At 39.1% G+C, this 27,201-nt stretch overlaps 1 protein-coding gene across 4 annotated transcripts; it reads right to left on the bottom strand.

The window, feature by feature from the left end:
- Positions 1 to 2,878: 2,878 nt before the first annotated feature.
- LOC132407141 (signal-regulatory protein beta-1-like) lies at positions 2,879 to 10,508 on the bottom strand. 4 transcript variants are annotated; one of them, XM_059993440.1, is made up of 6 exons: positions 10,427 to 10,508; positions 9,945 to 10,265; positions 8,140 to 8,442; positions 6,998 to 7,111; positions 5,847 to 5,884; positions 2,879 to 2,991 (listed from the first exon to the last, which is right to left on the bottom strand). In XM_059993440.1, the coding sequence occupies exons 1-6, from the start codon at positions 10,473 to 10,475 to the stop codon at positions 2,986 to 2,988; spliced, it is 831 nt and encodes a 276-aa protein (XP_059849423.1). In that variant the 5' UTR covers positions 10,476 to 10,508; the 3' UTR covers positions 2,879 to 2,985. The 4 variants fall into 4 exon arrangements, with proteins under 4 accessions (XP_059849423.1, XP_059849422.1, XP_059849425.1 ...); XM_059993439.1 differs by lacking the exon at positions 2,879 to 2,991 and adding an exon at positions 5,089 to 5,260; XM_059993442.1 differs by lacking the exon at positions 2,879 to 2,991 and adding an exon at positions 5,089 to 5,260 and having other exon boundaries at positions 10,071 to 10,265.
- Positions 10,509 to 27,201: the final 16,693 nt, after the last annotated feature.

Raw genomic sequence — 27,201 nt, 5'->3', positions numbered from 1 at the left:
GGCAATCTCACCAGAATCAAAAGAAATTAGGTTCCCCAGGGGTAAGGCTGATCAACACCACTATTCAAGCAACCCCCCCCCCTTCACAACCCCTTCCACCACTATTTTATCGCTTCCTGCCAGAGTCACCTCATGTAGACCACTCGTCTGCCTATCGTTACTTTATGGACATACAATCTTTATGGTGTATATGAGGTATCATGTATTTATAATTATTATGGTTTTTTTTATAATTGTGTTCTTATTATTGCGGCAAAGAGGAGAAAAAAGTTTTGAGCACACAAAAGTGTTGCATAACAGCTATTGGACCATTAAATGTCAGGAAATGAGCACAGACATAATCTTAATGAACAATATTCTACATGCTGATGGCTGTATTTTTGGAGATTGGATCTTTACTTCGCATTTGCATTTGAAACTAATAACACTTTTCTAGTGCAAACAGGTTCGTGAGAAAGTGAAATGATGAGAGGGATGAAGAATGAGCAGCAGAATAAAATTTGGATAGAGCACAGAGAAGGAAAAGGATAGTCATGCATGCATAACGGTTGATTAATCAATTTCAATATTGCAAATTCCTTGGAATTTCTGGTCAGTTTCTAGCCTTCTGTTCGAGTTTGTACACGGGGACACAATCAGCACACGTACATACGGGTCTTAGTGGGTCTTAGTGCCTCGTGTCATATTTACTGGCGTTTAAACTAATAAACATTCGGTGTATCTTTCAACCATTCCTATATTAGTTGAATTTTAATGCTGAATTTTCTTTTTCTTTCAAATTGATCCTTATGATCATTAGACGTAGGGGCAAAATTGGCGTTTTGAGTATGCTCCGAGCTCATATCGTGCCTGATTTAGTAGTCCACTTAACCCGGTTCTCCTGCCTCCTCTCTTTAACTTCTTTGGCTCTTACTATTTAAGTCTCTATTAACCTCTGGTTTAAATATGAAGTTTCATCCACAGCCGTCTGTGGAAATGAATACCATAGATTCGGATTTATTTATCATCTGTACATCAGAACATGCTGTGAAAAGTGCTGCCTTCGTTAAAAACCAAGACACCCAAGAATATGCTTGGCGCAACTCACAGTAGTCGCCACACATTCCAGCGCCACCTGTCCACCATGCTCTGCATTAAACACATCAGAGAAGAACATAACAAGCGGCAAAGCAACAGCTTTTAAATAACTGTCATTTCTTCCTCTCTCTCACACGTACACCCACGGGCATACTCAGTCTTCTAATCACAGATCAGGCCATCTTTGGCCTCAGCGTCCAGCAGTCTCGTGTGCTCGACATATTGCTCTATGTCTTCCGTAGGGGATACGCAGAGATTTGCACATTCCGTCTCTCTCCGTTGAACCTCGACTTCTGGAGTTTAGATCCACTTTCGGGCGTATATCTGGATTATTGATCACCATGTAGCTAAGGAGATTCATCCTCTTCTGTTAGAAGGCGACGTCCTTCTATTAAGAGGATGTGCCCTTTAGTCGTAAACTCTCCCGCGATGGATGCATACTCTGGACGTCCACTCTATCTAGGCATTTTCAATGTGTGATTCCACCCCAACCCCCACCCCACATTCTTCAAAACTCCAGCGAGTACAGACACATGAATTCATCCTTTCATTCCCATGATCATTTTCGTAAGCTTATTATCGGCCCTCGCCAATGTCTGCACATCCTTTGTTCGATATTGGTCCGAAAATTGATCCAACTGTGACCCGACCAATGCCTTTTAAGCCTCAGCATTCCGTTAACCCTTTTATATTCTAGGCTTTGTGAAATGAATGGCAACATTACACTAACCTTTCCTTCTAGCGACTGAACTCGGCCCTTAATCTGCACCAGGACCTCAAGTCGTGTTTTTTTCTTTGCACTCCCGATTTCTATGTTCACTTCCTGTTTAGAAAATAATCTATGCCTTTATTCCTTCTAATAAAGTTTATGCCCATACACTTCCCTACACTGTATTCTATCTGCAAAATTTTTGCCCATTTTGCTCATCGATCCACACGCTTCTGCAGACTTCGTGTTTCCTCAACGATACCTGCCCCTCCATGTATCTTTGGATGATTCCCAAAACTTAGCCTCAAGCCATAAATTCCGTCATCCATATAGTTAACATATGACATGAATTGTAGCAGATGCTGCAGCGATACCTGTGGAAAAGGACCGCCAATGTACTTCCGTAAATATTCGCCCACATTCTCTCACCCTAGTTTTCTCACTTCTTACCTGCGTGGTCCGAGCCTATTTTTATTTATGCTGTTGGTTTCATAGTAATGGAATCATTGAACAGTATATCACAGAAAGAGGCCTTTCGGTCCAGCAAATATGTGCAGAACTATTTAAATTACCGAGTCCAGTCGACCTACACTTGAACCATACCCCCCCCCCCCACCATACCTTTACATCCATGTACCTATCCAGACTTCTCTTGAACGTTGAAATCGAGTTCGCTTGCGGCATTACGCTGCCAGCTTTTCCACACTCTCACGACCCTCTGAGCGAAGGCTTTTGATTTGCCTAAGCAAGTTACTTTCAGCCTTAACCCATAACCTCTGGTTGCAGTTCCACCCAACTTGAGTGGAAAAAGCTTATCTTAATTAACCCTATTTATAGCCCTCATAATTTTGTATACCTCTTTCTAATCTCCACTCATTCGTCTATGTTGCCAGCATTAACATCCTAACCTATTAAATGCTTGCTTATAAATCAGATCCTCCAGTCCTGGCAACAATCTCTTAAATTTTCTGTTTTCTCTTTCAATCTTAATTACATCTTTACTGTAGATAGGTGACGAAAAATGCACACAATGTTTCACATAAGGCTTCACCAAAGTCCTGAAATTTTCCAGCAAAACATAAACATGAGAAAGTCTGTAGCTGCTGGAAATACAAAGGGACACGCACAAAATGTTGCAGGAACTCAGCAAATCAGGAATCATCATCGATGGCAGTCGGCACTTCGGATGAGACTTGTCTTCAATACTGGAAAGAAAGGGGTAAGAAGCCAGAATAAAAAGGTAGGGGAAGAGGAAAGAGTATGATTAAAAAGTGATTGGTGAAACCAGATTGTTAGGAAAGATAAAGAAGAGTTTAAGAGGAAGGAATCTGATAGAGAGGAGACTGGTTCATAGGAGGAGTTCAACATTCTTGTGGGAAGGTTTGTTAGAGCTGTTGGGGAAGGTTTAAGCTAACCTGGCAGAGGGTTGGGAACCGGAGTGAAGGGATTCAGGAAAGGACGAATGGCAAAAAAGTGCAGATAGCATGCAATCAGATTGTCGGTAGGACAGGCAAATGATATGACTTAGTTGCTGCTAAAAGGCTGAGAATCAGATCATTAGGGTTAAAGAGTCAGAAAGGATTGCAAATACGGTACTCAAGGTGTTGTATCTAAATGCACGTAGTGTAAGACATACGGTGGAATATCTTGTTGCAATATTATAGATAACTAGTCATCATGTTGTGGCCATCACTGAATCGTGGCTGAAGGATGGTTGTAATTGGAAGCTGGATGTCCAAGGTTACACATTATATCGGAGGGATAGGAAGGTATGCAGAGGGGGTGGTCTGTCTCCACATGTAAAGAATGGCATCAAATCAATAGAAAGATGTGACATAGGATCGGAAGATGTTGAATACTTGTAGGTTGCAACAAGGAGCTGCAAGGGTAAAAGGACGTTGATGGCAGTTATATACAGGCCTCCCAACAGGAAATTAGAACAGAAAATAGAAAATTGGAAGGAGCTGCTGGCAGGGAAGCAATGGCGTGCGTTTCTGTGGAAAATGAGGAAGGTATTTGACATGTGTATTCCAGAATGAGGGAATATTCAAACGGTAAAGTAGTACAACTGTGGCTGAAAAGGGAAGTCAAAGCTATTGTAAAAGCAAAACAAATGGCACACAACAAAGGAAAAAAATTAGTGGGAAGATAGAGGATTGGGAAGTTTTTAAAAACCTACAGAGAGCAACTAAAAATGATTAGAATGGAAAAGATGAAATATGAAAGCAAGCTTGCAAATAATATCAAAGTAGATCGTAAAAGCTTTTTCAACTATGTTAAAAATAAAAGAGAAATGAGAGTGGATATAGGACTGCCAGAAAATGAGGCAGGGAAAATAATAACGGTGGACAAGGGGCTGGCTGCTGAACTAAATTAGTATTTTGCGTCAGTCTTCTCTGTGGAAAACACTGGCAGTTGCCTGATGTTTACTGTATGAAGGAAGAGATATGGGTGTTGTTACTGTTACAAGAGAGAAGGTGCTCAAAAAGTTGAAACAGCTAAGGGTACATCAGTCACCCGGACCGGTTCCTGGGAACGGATGAGACAAAGACGAAGGAACTGAGAAAAAATGAACCCCATGTTTACAGGAGACAGGGTTGGCATAAGGTGTAGTCAAGTAAACTGTGGGAATCGGCAGCTTTATAAAAGATTTCGGTCAACAGTCTGTTTCCAGAGATGGAGACAGACAGATCGAGAAAGGGAAGGAGGGTGTCATAAATAGACCAAGTGAATGTAAGTACTGAAGGGAAGTTAGAGGCTAAGTAGATTAAATTAACGAGTTCAGCATGGGTGCATAAACCAGCGCCAATGCAGTTGTCAATATAGCAAAGGAAGAGCTGGGTGGTATTACCAGGGAATATAGACTGTTCCACAATGCCAACGGAAAGGGCAGGCATACCTGGGGGCCATGTGGGTGTCTTCGAGTTTGGAGAAAGTGGAAGGAGCCAAAGGAAAATATGTTAAGTGTGTCCAGTGTCCAGGGTGGGGAAGCAGTTGATGCTCTTTTTATTGATAAAGAAACGGAGAGATCTAAGGCCTCTTTGATGGGAGATAGAAGTGTATAAAGACTGGACCTCCATGATGAAAATTAGGCAGTCAGGGCTAGGGAATGAAAGGTTAATGAAGAGATCTCATCTCCCGCACTCAATTCTTTAATTATGAAGGTCAACGTGCAAAAGGATTTCTGTACGACTCTATCTACCTCATGTTTAAATGTTTGCATGGTGGTCGCATTGCGTCAGCATTCGCAGTTATATGTATAATTATACAAGTATTATTCTATATCTCCACTTTAATTAAAACTGTATAAAATTTGATAATTATACTGACGAAATCATGATAAGCAGCCATACGTCCCAAACCATATAGAAAACGGAAGCTGTGATAATTCATTACGCCGCAATGGATTTCAGCAGACATAAGAATACTCCAGGACGAAAAGGCGCAACGTCAAACGCGTATGGCGCTTTTTACCTGGAACGAAATATAATTACATGAAAGCATAGCACAATCGACGGAATTGTTAACGCAATGCTTACAAAGATATTTATACCAGCACACAAATTGCAGCATCTGCAGAATATTTTGTTCTAAAGTAATTGACAGTCTGTCTGGTTTAAGCGCAATGTGATATGGTGCGTAATAGTTATCTGATTCCGTCACAATTCCAGCGATCTCGGTTCAATTATAATCTCAAGAGTTTCCACATCATCAGAGTAATAGTATGTGTTTCTTTAAGCTTCCCAGTGTCCTCCCGCATGTCAGTGTTGGTCTTAAATGAATGTTTTAAAACTTCATAACAGATCGAAAAACTAAATTGATTCTCTTGAGTACGAAATAATGATTACAGAAATTATCAGAGTATATTTTCAAGACAAGAGATAATTTAGCTTACGTCATTTAAGTGCATATTAAGTAATGCATAACTAAATAAGTTAATACCAACTACATTTCCTAACACGATTTGAATCGTACATTGTGACTGCCATTAATTCTGTCAAGCTCATGTCATTTATTGAATGGCCACAATTTATGGAAGTAAATGAATGCATGAACAAACCTCACGTTGATTCGCTTCCGTAAGGCATTCTTCTTTACCTGGAAGGAAATATGACATGAAAATGCAGCACCATTGGAGGGATTGATAAAAAAAAATGATTGTAAAAAATATAGTAACACACAAATTGCAGCATTCGCAAAATCTCTTATGCTAAAGACACTTATATAATAGGTTAAGCCCAATATGTCACATGGCGTAATAGTAATTTTATTGCTACACACTACCTGCGATCACGATGCGATTGTGATCTCAAATACTTCCAAATCCTCCAAGTAATCGCTTGTGTTTGGCTCAGGTGCCCTAAAGTCCTCACATCCATAGTCATACAAGTTAAGTGAAATGATAACTCTAACTTTCCTGAAGTGAATGGGAATCATGGGACTTCCTTATTACTGGGGAATAAATTAGATCGAAAAATCGAGTGAGGGCAAGCAAAAAAGCACAGTAGGCTGAATGTTCTCTATCTATATGAGTCGGTAGAAATTGCGCTGAAAATTCCAAGCATCTTTTGCTTTCACCGATCGCACTTTCTTGTTCCAGAAATGAAAGTAATCGTTTGGGATACCAACGGAATACATGGCGAGAGAATGGGAATAGATAATTAACTTCGACGACATAGTCTTGCATACACGACTGAGCAGCTTCCTTCCGTTTATATTCCTAAAATGTATAAACATACCCGACATTTGCATTTATGGTCAATCTGTTTGGATCGGGATGACATTTTCCCCATTTCCCCATTTTGTAATTTATCAAATAAATTAATGTGGATTGCGAAGACTCTGCCGCTGGTTGGGCAGAGGGATATGGGCTGAGGGAGTAAATGGGTTTTATTGTCGTTGTTCGTTCTATCAGTTTTCGTCGTTTCTACGTGCTGCCATATATAGGTGTGAGGTGCTCACACCGAATTTCCAGATGATCCTTCAACATTTTGGTATTGGTACGGATCAGTCAATGTCTTTTTTCCCTCAGTTTCTGGCAGAGAACAGAATGCCTAGATTCTGTTTAATATCTGAAATACGTAGGCTAGACATTGAAACCGCAGTTTCAATTATAGAAACGCCAGTGACGATTGTGCGGTACCGAAAGAAGACGCTGAAATAGTTCTTTTGTCCTGCTTGTGTATTTGGAAAATGTTCTTTAAATCTTACCCTTACTTCCCTGCTTTCTGCACTGAGTCCCAATGGCGATCGTTAGCAGTAGAAACGACAGTCCGCCCATTGCAGAACGGGGAACCCAGGGGGAAAGAGTTTTGACAGAGGAACCTGGAGGTTGTAGGAATATACGTTATGAAAAACTGCGAAGTAAATACATAACTCTGTTTTTTGGGAGGAGGTGTAAGGTGGTTCCTGGTGTTTGTGCTGATGGTGGCGTTGGAATGTATAAATAAGCGAATAAGTCCGCAATATAGAATAGATTAAAATACGAGAAAAGAATATAAAACGAAAAGCGTTATTATTATATTGGACAGAGGAATTGTGTAGAATTGATCTCAGCCATGTAACTCAAGGCTGCTCGATTGTATGTGATAAGTTTATGGGTGAATTGGAAATAACTTCCAAAGTCTAAAAAAATTTTACCAGCCGAAGATTGAAAATTTATTAACTTATACCTTGCTTTAAGTAGCTTTCAATTTATTTTCAAAGGGTAGCAATTTAGAAATATATATAATATATATTGGAAACTTGCATAAGTGGCAGTCCTAGTGAACTCCGCACCGGTAGGAGTTCAGTGTGTGTGTGTGTGTGTGTGTGTGTGTGTGTGTGTGTGTGTGTGTGTGTGTGTGTGTGTGTGTGTGTGTGTGTGTGTGTGTGTGTGTGTGTGTGTGTGTGTGTGTGTGTGTGTGTCTGAGGTGTGGAAAGAAAGCTGGGAGATCCAACATGGTCAGGGTAGAAAACTGTTGGAAGCTCTGGGTAAAACGAAGATTTTTGCTAACAGTACAAATAAGAGGACGGTTTCACTAGTAAAGAATGAAATTCTGGTTTACAAATGTTACGCAGAGGAAACATCAATGCACATAAGAGGAAATGCAAATTGTTAAAATAAATAAACTTGTTTCCCAATTTTATAAAACATACTGAAAAGTAGATGTAAACTACAGTTATATTACAAATCTTCTGTTGCTGTCTGTTGTGCAACACATGAAATTCCATATTTAATAACAAAAACCTTCCATCTAATGCTGTACTTAACAATTACAATGAATTAAGGTGAATTTTCCTCACGACCACTAACAAATAGTGGTAATATATTGTATGTATGTTTGATAAATTAACAAGAAGTGTCCTCGTACCTTGGTTAGATTTGGAAATAGAATAGACTGCTACCGCTGAAGTATTGAGGGAGACGTGAGACACCAAACAGGTATAATTTGTGTCGTTCTGGACCGTCTGTATCTCATTCAAGTTGCTCGAAACCACATAAAGTCCCTCGGTGTCCTTCCTTACCTTGGTCTGTACGCCCAATGTTATTTCAATGCCATTTTTATACCAAGTAAGCGAGAAATTCTTGGGATAAAAGGCAGATGTTTCACACACGATAATGAAAGTTGTAGCTGAATTCCATTTCGCGAAAATCTTCAATGGATTTGGATCTGCTGCGGAACAGATGGTGAAAAAAAAAGTTAGATGATGTTGCGATAGTGAAATACATTCCGTTAATTAAGCACAGGAAGTTTACTTTTATAGGTAAGCAGATAGAATATGAAATATGGAATATTGTATGAAGTGTTATTTCAGACCCGTTAAATAACGTTAGGATTATTCCTAACAGTCTGGTGTGCACAATATAAGAACGATGTATTTTGCCGAAGGGAGTAGGGAAGATTCACTGTTTTTTTTCTTGTATTGGAAGGAATATAGTTATGTGGAGAGAAGATATCTTTGTTTCCTCAGAACGAAGGGGCCTGAGGCTAAACTAATACTAAAAAATATAAAGTAAAATAAAGCAGAGAGCGGTAGGATAGCTACACTGTTTATTCAGTGCTAGGCGTATCAGAAGCAAATAGGTTATTTCTGGAAGGAAGAAGAGAATTTTGAAAGGGATTTGGAAGAGATCAGAGAGGAACTCAAAACCAAAGGGCTGGTGGGATCAGATACAGTTATAAGTTTAGGAGGCATTTGGACAGGCCGTATTAATGTAAGGTATTGAAAGTTGAGGCCTAACCTTATGGAGATTTGTGCAGATGGACAAAAAGAAGCATGGACGTTTTCGACTGATGAGTCTTTTTCTGCCTTGTATAACTCTGCATGGCTCTAAACAGCATTCAAGACAGACCCCGTGTTTGCTCAAAGGTGTTTTAAGGTGAGAGATTTTGCAACATGTCATTTTTGAATATATCTTTCCGGACTTAAGCAAGTGGACTGTCTAATTTACTTTAGGACTTATGATTTGATTTTATAACATGCAACGCTAATTCTTATTATTCAATTCCAAAACAAAAAAACAAGAACGAATATCGTGTAACAAATTTATCCAGGAAATTATATCCATTGCGTTTCGCATAAGCCTTTTTGAAAAACAATCAGTGGAGGGAGAAATAAAGTGCCACAAGGGAACAGATCAAAGGTTATCCAAATTTTGAAATTTGTGATATTTTAAGCACTATCTTCAAAAAATGGAGATGCTGAGAGATTTTAGTAATGATTTGCAGATTTTTCATACTTGATTACCCATACTTGCGGCCACTACTATTGGAAGGATTATATCCTAATTTGGCAACCCTTCACGATTTAATCCGCTATAATCAAACGATTCTCCAAATAGCATCACTCTTCTAAATTCACAGACAGATTTTTCTGTTTCACAGATCTATGGAAAACCATGAAGTAATAAGGATTAGAATAGTAACGTGTCATCTCTGGATGCTAGTGATAGAGAACAGACTGAAGATTGTGGCATATTCTGTGGGTATGGTGATTCTTTGCAACCCTTCGGACCCTCTTGTATTCGCAGAGAGTGGATAGAGCGATTGAACTTAGTCCTGCAGCATAACATGGACAATGAATGATAAAGAATATCTTCATAAGCGCCTGTTTCTTGGCGTGTTATATTCTTTATAGTTAATGGATAATTTATTTGCCTATTAATTTAACTTACCATGCACTTTTAGTAGCGAACCAGTTCCATTTCTTGCAGACAGTCCTTTGCGGGTCACTGAACAGAAATACCGTCCAGAATCTTGGATCATTACATGTTGCAATTCAAAGTACCAAGTCATTTTACCTCTCAGACCAGATTTTTTTCTGATGTCGATGCCTGTCCGTTGGTAATTATTCTCGCCCTGTTTCCACCATTGGACTTTCGTCCAGGATTGATCCTGAGAAATGGGCAATAAGCAGTAGAACGTGACGTTCCCTCCTTTGGATACAACCGCTTCTTCGGGCGATTGAGTTACCTTGAACGTAGTTTGATCCGCTGCTGTCAAGGAAAAGTTAGGTTGGTTAAATCATCAATGAAATGTATTTTAATAAATGTGACGGACTGTAACCCTGAATCACAGTTACATCAAATATCATGGAAGCTACCCGGAGATTGATTGATTGATGCATTATAAAGGTAGAAAATGAATAAAGCTGTACCTATGTAAATGTTCCCACTGACTGCCAGGAGGAGCAACATACTTGACATTCTGCCGAACAGATGAAACTGAGTCCGTAGATGGACGACTTCCATCGGAGAGTGAGTAAGTGGTTTGCATTCTATAAAGGATGATTCATATCCTGTCGTTGAATGGGGTGCTGTAGTTACAGCAATCGATTCGTAAGACAGTGACTTACCAGACTACGGGTAATAATGCATGTAATAATTCGATTTTTATTGCTACTCTCTTTACTAACACACACGTTGTTTCACTGATAATGGAAGATGTAGAAATAGTGGAAATGTCACAAGGTTTTGAATCTTCCTTAATCAAATTTTAGCATGACTTTCTGTACGGATCTATAAATCCAAATCTTCACGACCTTTGCACATCCAAGGACTTTTATAATAATTGTGAATATGCTGTCTGCGTTGTGGAGACAATTTTTCTGGACCGTGTCGAGTTTGAAAAGAGAGATTGTTCGAACTAAAGAAGAACGTTAGGATAGATACGTCCCCGGAGTTGGGAGGGATAGATTCATACTAACGAATTGCAGGATGGAATATAGTAAGTTGTGGCGTTGTTCAAGAAAGGGAAAATCATCTCAACTAACCACCACGAATGATGCAGCATTATTTCTTCATCGGTACTTAATGGTGACTAGGGAGTAATCATGATAACACAATGGGAACTATGACACAGAATGCAACAAACTCGTTTACAGTATACCCACTACATCGAAAGTTCCTTCAAATATGTACGGATGGACATTGGGAAAACTCTATAGCAGCAAACCGCTGAGAGCAACATCTTTTGGGCTGTTTGTTGTCCAGAAGACGAGTGCGCACAATCTGGAATATATCCTTATTGACATCAATGAATCTAGGGTTCAGAGGTTGAACAGCTTTAAGTTCCTCGGCATAAACAGCACCGAGGATTTCACGTGGGCTGTCCATACTGGCTGTGTGGTGAAAATGGCATAACAGCTCTTCTTTCCCCTGATACGTTTGAAGAAGTCTGGTATGGATCCCCCCAGATCCTAATAATTTTCTACTGAGAGCATCCTGACTGGCTGCATCACTGTCTGGAACGGGAACGGTACTTCCCTCAATTGCAGGACTGCAGAGTGTGGTGCGGACAGCTCAGCATCTGTACATTTAAACTTCCCACTATTAAGGACAGTTACAAAGTCAGGTGTATGAAAAGGGCCTGTAGGATCAGTGGGGACCCAAATCACCGCAACCACAAACTGTTCCAGCGGCTATCATCCGGGAAACGATACCGCAGCATAAAAGCCAGGACGAACAGGTTCCAGGACTGCTTCTTCTAGAAGGCCATCAGATTTCTTAACTCATGCTTATATAACTGCATTTCTATGTTATATTGACGACCCTATTTATTGTAAATTACTATAAATTGCACGTTGCTCATTTAGACGGAGACGTAAATATTTTTACTCCTCGTATATAAAAGATGTAAGGAATAAAGTCAATTCAATTCAATAATTGCAAAGCAAAACATCAGCAAAAACCTTTCGGAGATTCAGTTGGCTCCCAGTTTGGTATTTTATATAATATTATTCATTTTAAAATTATGTACAATATATAACATTGCCGGAATATTGTCCTATTCCGTTACGGGTAATTTAAGAACGCATGATTCATAGTCGACTACTGAACCAAATTCCAGATTCATCATGTAATGCTTGAATATTAATACGATTTTTTTGCAGGAAAAGTTGGATATATTGAGGCAAGATAATGGTTTACAGCTTGTTCATATTTGATTATTACACGTAAATATTGTGTTATCTAATTACAACAGAAACAACACTTTGAACGTATAAGAATAAATCTTTGTTTTATAAGGATTGGTTTGATAATATTATCAATATTAATATTATACTGAGTTTTTATCCACCTTTGAATTTCCTGTGACTCCGAAAGAATTTGCTGTTGTTATGGATGCAATTCCCTCTGGTGTAATTATGTTGTTTAGAAATACATCATAATTGGTAGTTGAATTGCCCAACTTGGATCCATCCAGTACAGCTGTAGGAAAGATTTGTTTTTCTGAGTCTTTTAAAAAAAATAATAGAGGTATTAGAAGTTTGTTTCAAAAAGACATTTCTTCTATTCCTATGGCTGGAATAGTCGCTTGGGGAATCTGCGGTGGAGGAGTATTTACGGCTTATTTAATAATTTTTTATTGAGGAATAAAATTAAAGAAATTTAATTTAAAATTATACATAGCTATTATCCACCGATGTTTATTTGACAAGGTTTAACTCTGATATTGAAACTAACTGTTCTTTTTGTGGTTTATATCCAGAGGATTTATTTCATCTGTTTTGGGATTGTGAATGTGTTAAAACATTTTGGGTTGACGTTTGTCAATTTATAGATCAATACATTAATGTGGATTTTACCTTTTGTTTTGAAAATGTCTTATTTGGGTTTACTAATAATACCAAATCTCAAAGTGATCACTTATTTATCATAAAACTTTTGTTTCTACAGCAAATTTTATATCCATAATTGCAAATACAGCAATAAGAAACCTTCATTTATATTTTACGTCAGACTTCAAACTATAGGTTAATACTCTGAAAACATCCCATAACCAGAAAGCTGTAAAGACTGTACAAATTTAACAACGTTTCGGGTTATCTCTGTAAATGTTTCTGTTTTGTGTCTCCTTTTAGGTATAGTTCTTTCTGTCCAACAGCATTTAGAGTGCATTTTCTTGTTTATTTGTATATTTGAAGTTAATAGTTATATATTTGTTGCTGCTTTTGTGTGATTCCCTGGCTTTGTTAGCATATGTTTAGTGTTTCTGTTTTTGTTTGTGTTCAATTAAAGTTCTTAAAAAGTGAGGGAAAAAAAGTTTGAACGTTACGTAATGCCCTTTATGCAAAATTAATACCGTGCTGTACATTGTCATATGAAGGGAAAACATTAATGAAACGCTCGTATTCTGAATTTAGGGAAGTGCTATTCTGGCGTCCCCACTTCCAATCTACAGCATAATATTTACGACAAGGTATTGCTCTGTAGCTATCATTGTATTACACTGAACTGTGTTGGCACTGGCGTAATTGTAGCATAAATGGAAATTAAATAGATTTTAGTTTATGTGGATGTATCAATACGAAGTTTCAAAGGTGTTTGAAGTGTTTTCCAATAATAACTTCATATATTCGAAAATAACGCTCCCACAGAAGATTGGATTACTCAGTTTGACTTGGCGGCACACTTTTCGAGACTGGCACTTTCACGACGCAAACGGAACTATTTGAGGGGGATGATCTTACCTAGCCCTATTACTTACTAAGGAAGTAAAATGTAATTGAAATGATTGTTTCCAATCCACACTAACTGGTGTGTGCAAGTGAGGAAATCGAGGATCCTGTTGCACAAGGAGGCTTCGAGGCTTAGGTCATGGAATTTGATAGTTAGGTTCAAGGGAATGATGTTGAATAAAGAACTGTAGTCAATAATGAGCATCCTGATATATGCATTTTCATTGTCTTGGTGTTCCAGGGCTAAATGAAGAGCCGGTGACACGGCATCTAATTTTAATCTGCTGTGAAGGTGGAAAATTTGGAGCGGAGATAAGTCATTCTTCAGACAAGAGTTAGTATGTTTCATGATCAACCTCTCAAGGCACGTCATCACAGTTAATGCAAGTGCTTCTGGACGATATTCATTGAGGCAGGTTATCACGGTCTTCATGATTACCAGTTTGTTTAAAGCCTGCTTGAAGCAGGTAGATACCCCAGACTGCCGAAACAAGAAATTGAAGATATCAGTGGACGCTCCAACCTCCTATTTATCACAGGTATTCAGTACTCAGTCAGTTATACTGTCTGAGCCAGATGCTTTCTGCGGGTTCACACTCCTCAAGGATGTATTCTCTTTGTCCTCAGAAACAGAGATCATAAGTTTTTCGGGAGCTGTGAGATTGTCTGAAGGTTCCTCCGTTTTCTGTCGGTCAAAGCTAATCTGGGTGCGAAACATTGTTGTCACTAATGTTGCTGGTTTTGATATTGGGTTGGCATTCAAGTCCTGCCACTGCTATCGAGAATCCTTCTGAAATTCGTTTGGTCCGGTGCATGTGAGGTAGCTTTCGGAAAATCATATCTGAACCTCTTTTACTTTCCTGCGTTGCCGTTCCTGAACGCAACCGACCTAGGCCTCAGCAGATAGCGGCTTTCTTGATTTATCCAGGACTTAAAGTTTGGGAAGACTCTGAACGACTTTGTGTGAGCACACTCATCCCCGTGGCTTATTCTTCACCTCTTGATGAATTCACCCGTTGGTTGCAGATCGCAGATGGCAGCAAGAGCAGTTCAGAAGATTTATATCTCGTAGTTTTTCAACTGTGCAAAACATCGCGTACACCGCGAGCGCCATCTTGTTTAATTTAAAAGACCTTATTCAGTTAAATAGTGAATTTCTTTCATAGAACAGTGTAGAGCCCTACGGAAATGCATGCACAAGTCTGAATGATTACTGACATGAGGTACTGCCCTTTGTGAATTGGAATTAACCGGATTTGGCTATACTCTACAGAATTTCAAAATAACGAAAGATGATGTTGTTCAATTATTCTCTCGGGGACTTGAATAGAGAAATGTCAAGATGATATTTTTTCTGGCTGATATTTTTCGCATTTTCGAAAGCCGAAGGAACATTCAAACCAAAAAAGATAAAAATGAAGTCAAGGTGAGAGTGTTTTAGATTTTTTTACGTATCTCAGTGCACACTATTCTCCAATATATTCTGAACATAGATGGGCAGCTTATAATTTTTGATTTCCATGGATGAAGAAGTGAAGTATGGAATATGGAGAAACTTTTATAACCAATGTTTATAACCACATTCTAAACAACGGTCATTATCAACATAAGAGATTGTCTGCAAAGAGTTCCCGGAAAATATCGCCTCACCAGCTGAGTATTTCTCATAAGGACTTTAACTTTAACACTGAATTAAGCTGTCATTAAATTTGATGCATATTTTAAATACACGTGCCTTTCAGCACATGGAGTGAACGGATTAACTGGTGAAAAATTCTATATCTTCGTGTAAAAAGACCAACACAGCATTCAGGCATTGTTCGAAAAGTGCCAAGAAACCTCCACGCCACAACTTAACAGAGAATGACAGTCTCGAACAAAGGTGAAGCTGAGTGTTTAAAAATAGTTTACAGGTGATATTCCATGCTAGCAATACACACAGCGTTGGCCCGAAAGTTAATTGGTTAAGCCAAATGAATCAAAAATGCAATGACTACAGAAGCCAGAGTACCTGCGGCGAACAATTTATATTTGAAGACTTCTGGGCCACTTCAATATACTGTACATGTTACTGTCCAGCCGAAGACATTTAAACAATTCGGAACAATCACGATATCACCATATCACCAGCACAACACAACCCGTTTGGTTAGTAACCATCGAACAGCTTTCATCTACCAGATCCACACGTAGACTGTAGTGTATAACCTTCTGGACACACGCCACAGTCTTTTTCGGAATAATGTACATTTATATCTCCCGTGCTTCTTCTTGATATTGAAAAAGCCCAGTATCCAATAGTCAACTGTACTCTGGATTAACTTTTACTAGATAGACCGGTGGTTAAAAAGTACACTCGATATGTCTCCTACCCATCATCCACAAATCTAAATCTCCGGGTGAGCCCATTGTTCTGCATGTTCCTGTTCAACTGAACACGTGCTCACATATCCTGACTTCATCTTATACTCTTGGACCAGTCCCTACATCCGCGACATTTCACATGCTCTTGATCTCGTCAGTTACTTTCAATTCTTTGGCCTTGATCGCCTCATTTTCACTATGGATGGTCAATCCCACATGTCCAAATGTGGATCATTTATATCCACCATTAAGAAGCCTTTAGTGTTCTCAACTACTTTCTTGACAACAGACCCGACCATTTTCGCTCCATCCCCGTAGAATTGGTGCTAATCACTTTCTTTCCCACTTTATCCAAACTGAATTTGCATCCTTGGGCACCTGCATGTGTCCCTGGTATGCCTACCTTTTCGTTGACTACGTGTTCCGAACTTTCGCTTGCAATGCTTCTCAATTCTTTCTATGCTGTATTTTCGACTGAATTGAGCTCATGGTGAGCTCATCAATTTCATGAACCTTGCCTGTAACTCTGACGCTGCCCTTAAACTCACATTTTCTGACACTTTTCTCCCCATTCTCAGCCCTTGCTCAACCTATCTTCCAGCTTCTTTGACAAGGATAGAATTGTCACCTACTCATTCGATGTGCACCCGAATCCAACGTATCATTCTCCACAACTTCCAACATCTTCAACCGGACCCTACTATTAAACACATTTTATTTTACTCCAGTTTCCTGATTTCTGCAGGGCTCGCTTGCTCCGTGATTTCCTTGTCCAGTCGACCCTCCACACTAATCACACTTCTGAGAAACATCTCTGCATGCGAGGAAGCAGGGACTACATATGTTCCATTCACCTTTTCCGTCATCTCAATTCAGGGCCCCAAACAGTACTTACAGGTGAAACAACACTTCACCTGCAAATATGTTGGGGCCGTCCGCTGTATACGACATTCCTAATGCGGCCTCCTCAGATCCATTGTTGAGATCTGAAGTAGGTTGGGGGATCTTTTTACTAGGACCCCCAGCTCCATCTGGAAAAAAGCAACTCTTCCCGCAGGCCAACTATTTCAATTCCATTCCCCATTCCCGTTCATACAGGTCAGTTCTTCACCTCAGTTTCTGCCATGCAGGCCTCTCCCAGGCTGGAGGATCAACATCTTATATTCCCTCGAAGTAGCGTCCAATCTGATAGCATGAACATCCGGTAATTTTTGTCCTGCCTTCCTTCTTCATGTCTACACTCTGGCCATTTACCTATTTTCCTCGCCTATCTATCGCCCTTCCTGGTGCCCTGCATCCTTTGCTTTCTCCCATGATCCACTCTGCTTTCCTAACAGTTTCCTTCTTCTCCTGCCCTTTGCCTTTTCCGTTTACTACCATCCAGCTTCTTCACACATGCCCTTTCACTCACCTAGCTTCACCTGACACCATCTGGCTTGTCTTTCTAATTTTCCCCATCTTTTTATTCTGACATCTCATCCCTTCCTTTCCAGTCCTGGTGAAGGGCCTCAGCCTGAAATGTCGACTTTTCAATCATTTCCATTTATGCTGCCTGAGCTGCTGTGTTCCTTCAGAATGGTGTGTGTGTGTGTGTTACAATGAAGATGTTGACTAGGACAATAGAAATGGGCAAGTAATCCATGCTGTCCAAGAACGAATTTAAAAAGAGCAAAACTTTTGATTTGGGCAAAAACGATTATATGTTTACTTTAAAATTTATATTTCCATTACCGTTTGCAAATCTTAATAATTCCTAATTTTCCTATTGGACGTCTCTACTCAAATAACTGCATTTCTGTTGCAAAGGATTTGCTGCATATTGTCACAAAACGAAAGGACTTTATTCAGGAAAGATGTCAGTATGATCATAATTATATTTTCAAGTATGTGGTCATCTGACTACATATCTGCAACCAAGTGAGACAGCTTTCCTTCTTTTGAATTGCACAGCACAAGTAAACAGGAAATAAGTAACATACATAGGGGAAATACGGAAGGGGAGAGGCCGGTGATCATATCGGCGCTTTTATTTTTCTCCGTAAAGCCTTGTGGACCGGTGCCTTGCAGCATGCGTACCTAGCAACGATGCAGACGACAGGATACTCTCGATGGCGCTCATTTCGGAAGTTGTTAGAATTGGGGCGAGGAGACTTGAACGCCTCAGTCTCCTCAAAAACTGTCGATACTTTTATGTCTTCTTGACGGATGAGGAGGCGTTGTCGGTCCAGGTAAGATCGTCCCTAATGTGCACCCAAAGGAAATTGTACCCTTTACTTTCCTCACGGAAGACGCATTGATATGCACAAGGGAGTGGTCGGCTACATCTTCCTGAAGGCCACAATCATTGCCAAGAATGATTTTCAGGTTCACGATAAGTCTGAGGTTGTTGTTCACACGCCATTGGACAATGGCCTCTGTACCTGTTAGAGCCTCTCTATTTCCTCTCTGAATGCCGACTCATTATTGTTGCTGGAGAGGTCAACCACTGTTGTATCATAAACTATAAAGTCAACTATTGGAACCTATAGGATCTTATTAGAATTGGACATATTATTAATCAAAAACATTAATAATAAGTTCAATTACATCACAGCTATCACTCTTAAATTAGGTTGCGTAAGTAAGTTGTTAGTTTATGATCTTTCTTTCTGTTGGAAAAGAAGCCGTTAATGGGATTAAGAAGACAAGAAATGCAATTTTATTTTATGTTGTCGTAAACATTTCCAGTTTCAATTTCAGGAAGTCATTCGGGAGTAGAAGACAATCTTTGATTTTGTGATTAAATTCTCCTTCAATGCTGTTATTAGTTTCTGCATAAAGGAATACAGAGTACAAGAAGATCTATATTATAAGTCAAAAGAAAAAAATAAAATAGTACCAAATACATTGTATTAAAAATACAGTTACATCACAAAACACTGTATTCATAAATATTAAATTAAATCATAACATTGAAATATAATAATTTTGTTATACAGAAAAAAATTCTAAACCCACTACCAAAGTCAAAGCTGTTAGGAAAAGCAAGAAAAAAGGGGAAAAACCCTTATCATATAATAAAATATATTATTAGACACCATCTATACCTTTAAAACAAATCAAAGGTCTTGAAAATAACTCAAAAGTAGTCCCCACTATGTCGATTGGCCAGATTCAAAAACTGAACATCGGATCTTCTCCAAATTTAAGCATGACATAACATCCCGAAACCATTCAGCATGAGTAAGCTGACAGCATCTTTCCATTTAAACAAGAGCGCCCTCCTAGCTATAAGAGAAGTAAAAGCCAAAATATGCAAACCCGGTGTCTCCAAAATAAAGTCCATTCCTCCAAATAATGCGGTCAAAGAGTTAGGCTTAAAATTTACCTTGAAAAGTACCGAGAATGTTTGGAATACTTCCTTACAGTATCTTTCTTTCTTTTATACACAATAGACAATAGGTGCAAAAATAGACCATTCGGCCCTTCGAGCCTGCACCGCCATTCTGAGATCATGGCTGATCATCTACTATCAATACCCGGTTCCTGCCTTGTCCCCATATCCCTTGATTCCCCTAACCATAAGATACCTATGTAGCTCCTTTTTGAAAGCATCCAGAGAATTGGCCTCCACTGCCTTCCGAGGCAGTGCATTCCAGACCCCCCACAACTCTCTGGGAGAAGTTTTTCCTTAACTCTGTCCTAAATGACCTACCCCTTATTCTCAAACTATGACCTCTTGTACTGGACTCTCCCAGCAGCTGGAACATATTTCCTGCCTCTATCTTGTCCAATCCCTTAATAATCTTATATGTTGCAATCAGATCCCCTCTCAATCTCCTTAATTCCAGCGTGTACAAGCCCAGTCTCTCTAACCTCTCTGCGTAAGACAGTCCGGACATCCCACGAATTAACCTCGTGAATCTACGCTGCACTTCCTCTATAGCCAGGATGTCCTTCTTTAACCCTGGAGACCAAAACTGTACACAATACTCCAGGTGTGGTCTCACAGGGCCCTGTACAAATGCAAAAGGATTTCCTTGCTCTTGTACTCAATTCCCTTTGTAATAAAGGCCAACATTCCATTAGCCTTCCTCACTGCCTGCTGCACTTGCTCATTCAGCTTCAGTGACTGATGAACAAGGACTCCTAGATCTCTTTGTATTTCTCCCTTACCTAACTGTACACCGTTCAGATAATAATCTGCCTTCCTGTTCTTACTCCCAAAGTGGATAACCTCACACTTATTCACATTTAATGTCATCTGCCAAGTATCTGCCCACTCACTCAGCCTATCCAAGTCACCCTGAATTCTCCTAACATCCTCATCACATGTCACACTGCCACCCAGCTTAGTATCATCAGCAAACTTGCTGATATTATTCTCAATGCCTTCATCTTTTTAATAACACAAGTTACATCGAAGTAACAACACTTATAATGTCTCGAAGTAAAAATTATCTTAAAGATTGAAAATTTTATGAATAAAAAAAGCCTACTAAGCAAAAAAGTGGGGAAAAGGCCATTAGGGGTACAATCCCGGAGCCATGCGTCATACAAAAAGCTTCTAAAAATAAACATTCAAGAGCTGGCAAGAAGGAAAAATACATTAAAAAAAACATCTACAATTAGATCGTGGAGAAGTTCTATCAAGTAACTCAGATGATAACAGCAAGCAAATGAGTCCCAACTTTTCTCAAAAGCGTATAAAAGTTCAAAGGTTCAACTCCTAATTTTCTCCAAACTAAGACATAGCATCACTTGAGAGAACCATTGTGACAAAGTAGGAGCTGATATATCCTTCCACTTCAATAAAATGGCCCTCCAAGCTATCAATGTAACAACTGCAATAACATGTTAGTCAGACACAGAAATACCATGGATATTTTGAGGAATTATTCCAAAAAGCGCAGTCAATTTATTAGGTTGTAGGTTAATTCTGAGTGCTTTAGAAAATGTCAAAACGACTAACTTTCAGAATTGTTCCAGTATAGAACATGACCAGAACATATGTGTCAATGTAGCTATCTCAGTTTTACATCTATCACAATAACAATGGGAAATATTTTAGACAGCCTCTCCTTCGTCAAATGGTAACAAAGTACAATTTTAAATTGAATCAGTGAATGACTAGCACAGATCGAAAAAGAGTTAACCAGCTTCAGAATCCGCACCCAATCCTCCCATATAAAAGTAAAATTGAGTTCCTTTACCAATCCTGTTTAATCTTAAATAAAGGACGCTTATCTCATTGTAATAATAAATTATACATTATTCAAATAGAACCCTTCATCGAAGGGTTCGTATTCATAATAGTATCTAACAGGTCAGCTTCCAATATGTAAGGAAAATTACTTAAATATTTTTGAAAAAAATGTCTACTTGAAGGTACTGTAAAAAGTGTGAATATGAGAGAGAATATTTATCGACTAATTGTTCAAAAGACATCAATCTGCCTTCATTAAATTAATCCAAAAAAAGAATTAATACCTTTATTTTTCAAAAGTAAAATAATTGGATCACTCAAAAAAGGTTTAAAAAAGTAATTACGATAAATTGAACTGCAAAGTTTAAATTTTTTAAGATTAAAAAAATTGCGGAACTGCACCTACTTCTACTTCTGCACCTATTGTCTATTGTCTATTTAGATATCTGATGGATAGGGGAATCAAGGGATATGGGGACAAGGCAGGGACTGGGTATTGATAGTGAATGATCAGCCATGATCTCAGAATGGCGGTGCAGACTCGAGGGGCCGAATGGTCTACTGCTGCACCTATTGTCTATTGTCTATTGAAGCCAAATTTTTAAAGAGTGCTTAATCACAGGATATACGTTTAAATTAGCAAATTTAGCTAATTGTATAGGTAAAGAAACTCCCAATAACGGGATTAAATAAAACTGTTTCCCAGCTCTCAGTTCCAGGTCTACACAAATTGGCGAATCATTCCAATATAACCAAAAGGGCATGTATTGCAAATTAACAGCCCAGTCATGCATTCTTAGATTAGGCAAAGCAAGACCTCCAACCTTTTTCAACATTTGTAAATAACATTTACTAATTCTTGGACTTTTATTATTCCAAATAAAAGATAGAATAATAGAATCGATCCGATCAAAAAACTTCTTAGTCAAAAAAACAGGAATATTCTGAAATAAATATAAAAATTTTTGAAATATCATCATTTTAACAATATGAATACGACCAACTGGTGAAAATGCAAGTGGATTCTATCTATTAAATAAATACTTCATAAAGTCCACGAAGGGAACAAAATTAGCTTTATAAAGATCCTTATATTTTTTAGTAACTATAACACCTAAATATCTAAAAGAATATTATCATATATAGAGACAGATTTATTTAAAGAAAGCAATTCACTTTTACTAAAATTTATTTTATATCCTGAAAAATTTCCGAATTCGTTAAATAATTTTAGCAAAGCAGGAATCGATTCATCAGGCTTCGATATATAAACCAATAAATCGTCAGCGCAAAGAGAGATCTTGTGCATGGTCTCATTCACAAAAATCCCATGAATATGTTTGGCTTCACGAAGAGCAATAGCAAGGGGTTCTAATATTAAATTAAATAACGAAGGACTTAATGGACAAGCTTGTCTTGTCCCCCCGCCCCCGATAGCTGCAAAAAAAGGTAGTTAGTGACAACAGTAACAATAGGAGCTTTACATATCATTTTAATCCAATTATTAAAATTAGCACCAAAATCAATTTTTTTCTAAAACATTAAATAAATATTTCCATTCGAATCGGTTAAATGCTTTTTCAGCATCCAAAGATACAACGCTTCGTGGAGTTTTCAAAGAGGGCGAATATATAATGTTAATATAATGTTAAATAGTTTCCGAACATTTGAAAAAGAATAGAGATCACTTTATAAAGCTTGTTTGATCTTTAGAAATAATTTTACCCAAAATACTCTCCAAGCATCGACATTCAATAATGAGCTAGGTCTGTATGAGCCACAATCAGTAAGATCTTTATCCTTTTTAAGAATTAAAGAAATAGAAGCCTCATAAAAAGCAGAGGGTAAATCACCTTTCACAAAGGAATCTTTGAACATCTCCAACATATATGAAAAAAGTAATTTTCCAATTCTTTCATAAAATTCTACAGGATAACCATCAAGTCCAGGGGCTTTAACAAATTGCATTGAAAAAATAGGTTTATGAATTTCGGATTCAGTAACTTGGGCATCAAGACGTTTTTGATCCTCAGCAGAAATCGTAGGAAAAGCAATCTTTCGTAAAATAAAAACATTCATTTCAGAAGAATCTACTGGACAAAGAGATTTATAAAGTTCAGAATAAAAATCTTGAAAATTCTTATTAATTTCTTCATATTCCCAAGCCAGGGTACTATCTATTGATTTTCAAAATTTGCCTTTTGGCTCCAGCCATTTTAATTGAGATACAAGCAGTTTGTTATTTTTATCTCCAAACATATAAAGTTGGCTCTTTAAGTTAAACAAATAGCTTTCAACTGGCTGAGTTAATAATAGGTTATATTGTGATTGAAGTTCCACCCTTGGTTTAAATAAATATTTTTTTATTTTGAACAATTTCTTTTCTTTACTATTCACTAAGGAGGATATTGAGTTGTGAAAGGTAAGGGAAACAAGTAGGGAAGTTATGGAAGCTATGACAATTAAGGAGGAGGAAGTACTGGCGCTTTTAAGGAATATAAAAGTGGATAAATCTCCGGGCCCTGACAGGATATCCCTAGGACATTAGGGGAAGTTAGTGCAGAAATAGCAGGAGCTCTGACAGAAATATTTCAAATGTCATTAGAAAAGGGGATTGTGCCAGAGGATTGGCGTATTGCTCATGTGGCTCCACTGTTTAAAAAGGGTTCTAGGAGTAAACCTAGCAATTATAGGCCTATCAGTTTGACGTCAGTGGTGGTTAAATTAATGGAAAGTATTCTTAGAGATGGTATATTTCATTATCTGGATAGACAGTGTCTGATTAGGAACAGTCAGCATGGATTTGTGCATGGAAGGTCATGCCTGACAAATCTTATTGATTTTTTTGAAGTGGTTACTAGGGAAGTTGAGGAGGGTAAAGCAATGGATGTAGTCTATATGGACTTCAGTAAGGCCTTTGACAAGGTTCCGCACAGAAGGTTAGTTAGGAGAAGGTTAGAAGGTTAGTTAGGAAAGTTAGAAGGTTAGTTAGGAGGGTTCATTGCCAGAGAGTAGTGGTGGATAACTGTTTGTCAGGTTGGAGGCCAGTAACTAGTGTGTGCCTCAGGGAACTGTTCTGGGTCCAATGTTGTTTGTCATATACATTAATGATCTGGATGATGGGGTGGTAAATTGGATTAGTAAGTTTGCAAATGATACTAAGGCTACATCCACACTAGACCGGATAATTTTGAAAACGCCGGTCTCGCGTAAAAACAATAGACGTCCACACTATGCGTTTTTGAAAATATCTCTATTCACACTGAAATGGAGATTTCGGCGAATTTCCTCCTGCTGCGCTTGCGCAGGACACATCTACCGAAAACAAGTGACGTTTGGTGTCGAATCTCACTGTAAAAGTGCGCGTTTTGGTAGTTACAGACTACCAAAACATAAAAAAAAACGACAGCTGTTGGCTGTCGCGCAGGTGAACTTAAAACGAAAAAGAAACAAATACTGGAGCAACCGACAGGAAATCCACGGCCCGGCTGACAACGAACATAAAAAAACTGACTAACTCTGTTGCATTAATAAAGCACCTTGTTAAATGTATAAAACATGTCTGCATCAGCGTTATCATGTATTTCCATACAATGTTACATTAGGCTGTTACAGATCTATTGTCAGAGAAGTACTTGCATAAGTAGATAAACCACCTTCAGACTAGCAAGGACATTAAACGGCAAAGTGAGTACAGTATACTTATTTATTAAGTAAGTTATGGATCAAAGTACTTGGTCAGTACATTTCTAACTCTTCTGGCTTCAGTCTCGTTGCCGTGTGTTATAATTGTTAGGTTGCGTTCAAGAGAACAATGAAATAGCGCACTGCTGTCTGACAGCATTTTCAAAAGTCTCGGTTACTCCGTCCACACTGATCTGCCCGAGCAGCGTTTTCAAAAATACCCACCCTGGAAAGCGTTTCTGAAAAGCTCCGGTTTCGGGGAATGAAATCGCCGTTTTAGTGCGGATGGAGGGTAAAAACGAAGAGAAAAAGCTTCAGGTATAGATTTATCCAGCGTAGTGTGGACGTGGCCTAAGGTAGATGGCGTTGTGGATAATGAAGTAGGTTTTCAAAGCTTGCAGAGAGAAGAATGGGTTGAACGATGGCAGATGGAGTTTAATGCTGATGAATGTGAGGTGCTACATTTTGGTATGATTAATCCTATTATTTGAGGAAAGGGGAAGTATGAGTGTGAGGGCAGCTTGTTGTTCTCGGTGTCGGATGTGGGAGGTCCTGGAGTCTCCTAGCCTCCCGGAAGTCCACATCTGCGCCAGGTGCACCGAGCTGCAGCTCCTAAGGGACCGTGTTAGGGAACTGGAGCTGCAGCTCGATGACCTTCGTCTGGTAGGGAGAGTGAGGAGTTACAGACAGATGGTAACACCGGGACCACGGGAAGCAGACTGGTTGGTCACGGTTAGGAGGAGGAAGGGGGGGAGTCAGGTATTAGAGGGTACCCCAGTGAATACACCCCTTAACGATAAGTACTGTTTGAGAACGGCTGGGGGGACAGCCTACCTGGGATAAGCAACAGTGGCCGTGCCTCCGGCACAGAGTCCGGCCCTGTAGTTCAGAAGGGCAGGGAAAGGAAGAGGAAGGCAGTAGTAATAGGGGACTCGATAGTTAGGGGGTCAGATAGGCGATTCTTTGGACGTGATCAGGAGACCCGGATGGTAGTTTGCCTCCCTGGTGCCAGGGTTCGGGATGATACTGATCGCATGCAAGACATCCTGAAGTGGGAGGGTGAGGAGCCAGAGGTCGTGGTACATACAGGTACCAAAGACATAGGTAGGAAAATGGAAGAGGTCCTTAAAGGAAAATATAGGGAGTTAGGATGGCAGTTGAGAAAAAGGAGCACAAAGGTAGTAATCTCAGGATTACTGCCTGTGCCATGCGACAGTGAGAGTAGGAATGGAATGAGGTGAAGGATAAATGCGTGGATGAGGGATTGGAGCAGGGGGAAGGGATTCAAGTTTCTTGATCATTGGGACCTCTTTTGGGGCAGGTGTGACCTGTACAAAAAGGACGGGTTACACTTGAATCATAGGGGGACCAATATCCTGGCGGGTAGATTTGCTTTAGGCTACTGGGGAGACTTTAAACTAGAATGGTCGGGGAGTGGGAATCAATTTGGGAGAGACTAGGGGAGAGGAGGTTAGTTCACAAATAGAGAAAGCTAGTAGATAGTGTATGAGGGAGGATAGGCAGGTGATAGAGAAGGGGATGTAACAGAGAAATGGCGGTCATTTAAAGATGAAATTTTGACCGTACAGAATCTTTATCTTCCTGTTAGGTTGAAAAGAAAAGGTAAAAGTTTGAGAGCGCCATGGTTTTCAAGGGATACTGGAAAGTTGGTTCGGAAAAAGAGGGAGATCCACAATAAACATAGGCAGAATGGAGTAAATGACGTGCTCCAGGAATATAAAGAAAGTAAAAAGAATCTTAAGAAAGAAATTAGAAAAGCTAAAAGAATGTACGAGGTTGCTTTGGCAAATAGGGTGAAAATAAATCCGAAGGGTTTCTACAGTTATATTAATAGCGAAAGGATAGTGAGGGATAAAATTGGTCCTTTAGAGAATCAGAGTGGACAGCTACGTGTGGAGCCAAAAGAGATGGGGGAGATATTGAACAATTTCTTTTCTTCGGTATTCACTAAGGAGAAGGATATTGAATTGTGTAAGGTAAGGGAAACATGTAAGGAAGTTATGGAAGCTATGACGATTAAAGAGGAGGAAGTACTGGCGTTCTTAAGGAATATAAAAGTGGATAAATCTCCGGGTCATGACATGATATTCCTAGGACCCTAAGGGAAGTTGGTGTAGAAATAGCTGTGGCTCTGACAGAAATATTTTAAATGTCATTAGAAACGGGGATGGTGCTGGAGGATTGGCGAATTGCTCATGTGGTTCAATTGTTTAAAAAG

Source organism: Hypanus sabinus, chromosome 17 (genome assembly GCF_030144855.1).
Source record: "Hypanus sabinus isolate sHypSab1 chromosome 17, sHypSab1.hap1, whole genome shotgun sequence".
NCBI classification, from domain to species: domain Eukaryota; kingdom Metazoa; phylum Chordata; class Chondrichthyes; order Myliobatiformes; family Dasyatidae; genus Hypanus; species Hypanus sabinus.
This window is presented reverse-complemented; position numbering and strand designations above follow the sequence as displayed.